The 7,060-nt window shown below is 39.1% G+C and overlaps 1 protein-coding gene across 1 annotated transcript; it reads left to right on the top strand.

The window, feature by feature from the left end:
- Positions 1-6,781, top strand: LOC149080875 (cancer-related nucleoside-triphosphatase). Its single transcript, XM_089237295.1, has 5 exons — positions 1-124; positions 4,139-4,301; positions 5,741-5,834; positions 6,095-6,274; positions 6,382-6,781. The coding sequence occupies exons 1-5, from the start codon at positions 88-90 to the stop codon at positions 6,436-6,438; spliced, it is 531 nt and encodes a 176-aa protein (XP_089093421.1). The 5' UTR covers positions 1-87; the 3' UTR covers positions 6,439-6,781.
- The last annotated feature ends 279 nt before the right edge of the window (positions 6,782-7,060 follow it).

The following is a 7,060-nucleotide window of genomic DNA, read 5'->3' as shown; positions in this document are numbered from 1 at the left end:
GTATAATTGAAGAAGAAGAAGAAGCGTCCTCATGTGGATATTCATTGAAACCTCATTGTAAACAAATATCGGAAGTGTGTGGAGAAAATGCCTATGAAACACGTGCTTTTAACAGGGCCTCCGGGTAAATGTTTTTTTCCTTCTCCTTTCACTGTCGATATAGAAAATGGTTTTATTTTGAAGTTGACAAAACTGATATAATTGAAAATAGATAATTATATTATATTATTTATTTTTGGAGAAAAATGAATCGTGTTGAATTATCAAAGCCATGCCCCCCACCCCCTCACATGCTGAAGCTTTGTCCCCAGTCCAGAATTTTTTTTAAAGAGGCCCTCTACAGTAAATTTATAGCATATAAAAACAAAAAATTGATAGGATTCTTCTCGGGCTGAAGCCCTGAAAATCCCACTCTTCAGGGCCGTAGCGTATCTTCTCGGGGCAGACATTTCCCAGGGAGCCCCTTAAAAAGGAAAAAAAAAAGTGTACATTTTCTGTGATACCCGCCCCTTCCCCCATAGGACTCGGGGCTCCGGTTGTCCCAGCCTAGTTACGGCCCTGCCACCCTTGTGGCCTATGGGTGGGGGTAGGCATGTCTGAAGGTGTTAAAGAGAAACCATAGTAGCGTGTGTGGGGGGGGGGGGTTTGCATAACTTACGGCCTGCCAAGGGTTCATCTGGCCGGCAAAAAGTGTTCCGTTAGTAAAGTGGCAATACACACACAATGATCTCTAGGTCGACCACTATTCCTTTTATGAAGTTATTGACAAAAAAATTGTGGAAGTTGAGTGAAGTTGCCAATTACAGCAAAAAAAAAAAACCGTCAAAGTTAAATTATATTGCCAGTTATTGCCAATGTTTAGTAATATTGTGGCTATAAGATTCTGTAAGCAGGATTACGTCAAATTTGGTGATTTCAAATTTCGCCAAGGTATTTGCTGCTTTTTGCGAAATAGAATTTTCTCTCTCGCCAAACATCTTCATTATCTTGAAAATCAAGGTGGGTGAAAAAAAGAAAAGAAATTCCGCATTTTTTCCCCCCGGCGAGCTAGAACATTGCGAGGAGGAATTCTAGAACCAATGAAGAAAGTATTGGCCACAAGATTCACATGAACCCATTGCACATTTGGGCTTTGAATTCTTATTATGGCAAACCTAATGCTAACTAAATTTCTTGGTTGAATTCTGTCAATAACTTGTGTTTTTTCGTCTGAAAAATTCCCAAAGGATGCCCGATAATGAACAGGGTTTCGACCTAAATAAATTGCAATGATGACGAATCTGATAATGGAGACCTCAGACACTGGTGATAGCAAGAAATGAAAATGATGCTAACAGATAAATATGTCACTTTAGCTCTCGAAAACATTATTGGGAGGGGGGGTACCAATGAAAAATTTTGAAAGAGCTTAAGTGTCCCAAGATAATCAATTAGTGACAAAAAAATAATCTCAAAATTTGGTGCAGCCCTGTTAATGGAATCTTAGCCAATATTGTCGATTTTTTCCAAAAAAAACTTTCAATGGAAAGTAATACAGCCAATTATAACTAAAAAATTGGCAAAGACAATTATATTTGCCAATTATAGCTAAAAATCTGTCAAGTAATGCTGCTAACTGTCGCCAAAAAGCTATCATGTAGTAATGTCAACTATAGCCAAAAAACTTGTCAGTGGTTTGTAATACAGTCAACTTGATATAACGATCCCTTCACCCCTTCAAAAACGGGCATTTTATTGGGAGCGTCATTATATTGAAAGTAAAACGTGCGATAGTCATTCTATGAAAACATTTGGGACTCATCTTACCGGTTGTTGTAATGGAATGGTCGCTATAATGTGGGGTTGTTATAATGATCGTCGATTGTATTATCAATTACAACCAAAAAAAACTGTCCAAGTTCGGGATTTGTACGGCAAAACTTCCTAGTTATCACCAAAAACAGTCAATTATAATAAGTAATATTACCAAAAATTGTGGCTAACAAATAGTCAAATATAGCCTAAGTGAAGTTGCCAATAATAGCAAAAAAAACAACAACAAAAACTGTCAATAGTAAGTAATGCTGCCAATTGTAACTAAAAATACTGTCAGAAGTAAGTAATGCTGCCAATTGTAACTAAAACTACTGTCAGAAGTAAGTAATGCTGCCAATTGTAACTAAAAATACTGTCAGAAGTAAGTAGTGCTGCCAATTGTAACTAAAAATACTGTCAGAAGTAAGTAATGCTGCTAATTATGGCTAAAATTGCCATTGGTAAGAAATTTAGTGCTACTGTGAGTCACTGTGGATTAGAATATAGTCAGGGCCACAGACAGATGCTTGGCATAGACGGATCTCCGTCTATGCCAAGCATCTGCCTGTGGTCTATCTGCCTGTGGTCTATCTGCCTGTGTATCTATCTCGATAGACTTGGAAGTCTGGGGAGGGAGGTCATGATGAGGATGTCAATTCATATATACACATTAGATCAGTCGACTCCACCTTTCACCATCAGTCGATGCTCCCCCACCCCTGTATCTCTGCCTATGATACTTGGTCAGCCAAGGTGTTGCACATGTTGGTAAGCACATGTTGGTGTGTCCCCCCTCTTTCAGGACCAGTTCTGGACATTTTTCAAGTGTAAGCAAATAGTATTTTGGTGATAACACCCCCCCCCCCTTCAGTTATCACCCTAAAAAATTGCTCCCGCTTCAGTTGGCGCCTTCCATGGCTGCATAGTTTGCAGGATTCTAGATCTGGCCCTGCCCCCTCCCTTCTGCAATGTTGAAGAAGTGAAAGGATGATATTTATGTCCCGACCACCTGCCCCCCCACCAATTGTGGATCAGAATGTAGTTGCTCAAAAGAGCATATGACAAAGTGTGCCAAATATGTGAGTCGTAATATAATCTATACATTTTAAAACCAATCTTGATCCTTGATCTCTGTAAAGAATAAAAATTCAAGTTAGCTTCGATCATACAGGAATAAACTGGAAATTTCCTAAAAAAAATGTTGGAACGGCTGAAATGACTGTAATGTCCCATAAAATGCAGAGCATATCGTCACCGTCCATATACCAGTTGCTGGCCTGCAAGCAGTTTCAATATTGCATATCTGGCCTGCGGACCTTTCTTTCAAACCAAGCGCAACTCTGGTCGGGAAAATGCGTAACACACATTAAACGAAAGAAAATATTTTACATTAAACAGGAGGCATAACTCTTAATAAAATTTGCCGAGACAAAGAAGGCGGCAAGTGGTATAGCTTTAACGGAAGAATATATCATTCTTGTTCACCTAAATTTAGCAATAGGCCTACTGTATATTTAACCAACACAGTTTTCTCAATGAGAAGACACGCAGAATAATAGCTGTACCCCCCCCCCCCCACAACACCTTTGAGATTTGACAGTCATAATCTCAGTAATTTCGTATTGTGTAAAATCACAGAGAAACAATTGTTCCTATTCTGTCATAATAGTGAGTTTACATCTTCATTTAATGTAAATAATAGCTTTTGGCGAGAATAGGGCTAATTGTTCGGTTTGTGTTGAGACAAATACCCGGGGAATAGTGTAACAATCTTGATTCAGTGATTTTTCTCTCCAAATATCATTCTTGCAAACCGCTATTCCACATTGTATTTAGCCAACACCATTCTCAACAGCCCAAACTACTACTACTAGTGTAAGGCTTGCAAAAATCTCGGTGCCGACAAAATATTTTAGGAATCGAGCTTATTTCTTTTGCTGAGCTATAATATAATATGTAATAGTTATCGCATGTAGAAAATTTTAGGTGCCAGTACCATTTTTTTAGCCACTGTGGCGACCTGGTGCCTAGGATTTGTCAAGCCCTGTACTAATTGAAACAATTCTCCTCGCCAAAAGCACCTATTCAAAGTGTTTAAAACATGCAGGTGCTCCAACCCTTGTCAAAAATTACCATGGATGCACAGAACACTGCTCCGAAGCCACCGGATTCAAACATATTATAACCACACAGTATAAGCAATTGTTCTCAGTCCTATAATAAATTTTGAGTAATTTTCATGCAGGAGGCACGAGATGAAACTGCAGTGATTTTTACTGCCAAATCAAAGGTTTTGGTAGGCTACTGTATTCTGTAATTGTTCATGTTGTTTCATATTTTCCAGGTGTTGGAAAAACAACGGTGGTCGAAAAAGTTTGTGGTCTTCTAAAAGAGAGGAATGCCAGCATTCGTGGTTTCTTTACGAAAGACGTTCGTGAAGGTGGTCAGAGGATAGGATTTGATGTCATCTCTATTTCGGGACAGAACAAAGCTTTGGCTCGCTTGAGGTAAGAATTTGTTCAATATCTTGATAATTATATCATATATGCCACTGTGGTGGTCGAGTGGTTATAGTGCCGGACTCGTGATGCGAGGATCCGGGTTCGAACCCCACAGTGGTGGTCGGCTGAAATTGGTTTTCTGTGGTTCCCAACTTCAAGGCGCAAATGCGAGCCGATCTCCCCGTTAAAACGTCTCGCCACAGAGAGCAACAGTCCTACAACGGTAAATCATTCAACCATAACACTTCACTCATAGTTAGGAAAACTGGGGGCAGATGACAGCACTACACATAACAAGCATTACACAGAAACAAACTTTACGTCAGGTTGCACTACACGGACACGCACATTCCCGCATGTACCGATTTGTTGGGGGGTTCCGCGGGGGGGGGGGTGTATGTGTGGTGTAGCAGTAGTAGGTAGGGCCTCCAAAAAATGGCTCGGGGATCCATGATGTTCTTAAGTCAGCCACCTCGTTGGGCAATTTGCCTGTTGTGGCGTTGTATTTGTATATATTTTGTACTCATAAAATAAACCTTCTGTGTGTATTGAAAATTATTAGTAAGCAATTCACTGTTGGGAAGCTCACTGAAAAATTCACTGAGACAAGCAATAGCCAAACTGACATAGTGGGTGAGTGCAGGGCCACAACTGCATGCTTGGCCATCCAGGGCGAGCATGCATTTAGCGCCCCCACTTGTAATGTTGAAGGAAAGGCGAAAGAGTGAAATTTGCATCCCTTCTGGTTCAGTGCACGGGGTGTCAGACTCAGTTGCAGCGCTTGGTGAGTGGATGAGCAGATGAGAGTGATCAAGTGAGTGATTTATGGTGAATGAATGCCAACTTCAACCATGGTGGTGGTTGGCTGAAGTTAGTTTTCTGTGGTTCCCCGACTTCATAAATCATAACAGCTATAGTCAAGTCTTGAAACAGTACAAATCACAATGTTGTCTTATTACCAGGAGAGTTTTTCCCTTTGGTTAAAGTCATGGTTTTAGTCCCCTTCCATTTAAAAAATCAACGATGCCTAGAGATGTAAAATTCTCAAGAATAATCTTTTAGGAGAATATTCTCATTAAGGAGAATATTCGGGATCATTCTCTGGAGGAATTTCTATTATAAATAACTTGAGAATATTCTCTGGGAGGACTACTTCTATAAATTACTGGGGGAATATTATCGAAAAAAATAAGAGTTTTTCTCAAGTTATTAATAAGATATTCCTCCAGAATATTCTCCAGTTATAGAAGTCTTTCCAAAGAGTATTCTAGTGAATTATCGATAATGTGTGAATTTTCTGCACACGAATTGACATCCATTTAACATTTCGTTTGAAGAAGCAGAAAAGGAGATAAATATTTTTGTCAAAGTTCTGTTCGTTAAATCAGAGATTCGTGGTACATGAAGACACTGCATGTTGGCAATAAAGAATTTTTTTTCCTCAGTGACTATGCAGTAAAACCTGGCCCAAGAGTCGGAAGATATGTCGTCGATGTCCAGTCATTTGAAGAAATTGCCATCCCTTCTCTAAGCTGTGATGTGAGTAGCAAATTGAAATATATTGTTATGGTACAATACACTTAACCCTTCAAGCGGTTTTTAAAATCTTTTTGATCCACATTTTATAACTGCCTCATTAGAAATAAACGTGTGTTAAGAACCCCAGATATTTCAAGGTGACCAAAATAAAGCCGATCAAGTTTGACAAGATATCTCAGTATTGCTGCTGTAAGGGTTAAGAGATCCCGTTGTTCAAATATATTTTTTGCAGTATAAAAATGTATCATTTCAATTCGCAGGCTCCTAGTTTTCTTGTTATCGATGAAATCGGGAAGATGGAACTGTTCAGTCAGAATTTCAAGTCTGTGGTGCAGAAAGCATTCGGCACACCGAAAATAAAAATATTAGCTACGGTGCCTGTTGCCAGTGTCGGTTTTGTCGACAAAATAAAATCTAGAGATGACGTGACACTCATGGAAGTGAGTTTTTGTTCTGTTTCAGAGAAATTTTTTATTTTTTATAAAATAATATCTAATATTCAATATCTAATATATAATAAATCTAATATTCATTTCTTATTTTAAAGGTAACGAAACGAAACCGTGATCTTATGCCGGACCAGGTTCTGTCACTGTTAATCTAGCAGTTGTGCATGCAATGTTGTTATTCGTGTTCGAAGTGAATGGATACCAATTCAATTTTTTTTTCATTGTACATATACATTAAAATTCTTTGTCATTAATAAACGATACCCTGTGACGAAAAATACATGTGTATTGAAAAATTCTGCTGTATATGTAATGCAGACTTGTTATTTGCTGAAGCATTTTTGAATCATGCTCTATCTTTTAATTGGTGTAAGACAGAGAGTCTGGCTCTTCAAACGAGAAGGAGGTTACAGTCACCAAGGATCAGTATTGTGAAGGAGGTGATAGTCCACTGGACCCCCCCCCCCTCCCCTTTGCCTATACTGCCAATACATTTTTTTAGTGAATGGGGTGTATTTAACTATGGTCTCAAATGTATTGTTGAAAAAATATTAATTTCTTCTACAATACCATGGTTGTGGCACCTGCTGTCCTCGGTGTTAGATCAGGAAGGGCACCAAGTTTAGTGTTTTACTATGAGGGGTACCAAAATTGATACTGGCCCTGGGTGACAGAATAAGTATTAGTTTCTAGTTGCGGCTAAAACCAGATTTCCCCTAATGCCTAGACAGTCTGCTGCCTAGGGTTCAAGGTCAGACGAGGGGCATCTTCCTACAC

The sequence above is a fragment of the Pholcus phalangioides genome, unplaced genomic scaffold (assembly GCF_987345545.1).
Source record: "Pholcus phalangioides strain wild (caught in Gottingen) unplaced genomic scaffold, Ppha-v1.0 ptg000010l_1, whole genome shotgun sequence".
Taxonomy (NCBI): domain Eukaryota; kingdom Metazoa; phylum Arthropoda; class Arachnida; order Araneae; family Pholcidae; genus Pholcus; species Pholcus phalangioides.
Note: the sequence above shows the minus strand (reverse complement) of the source record. Positions and strands in the feature narration are given on the sequence as shown.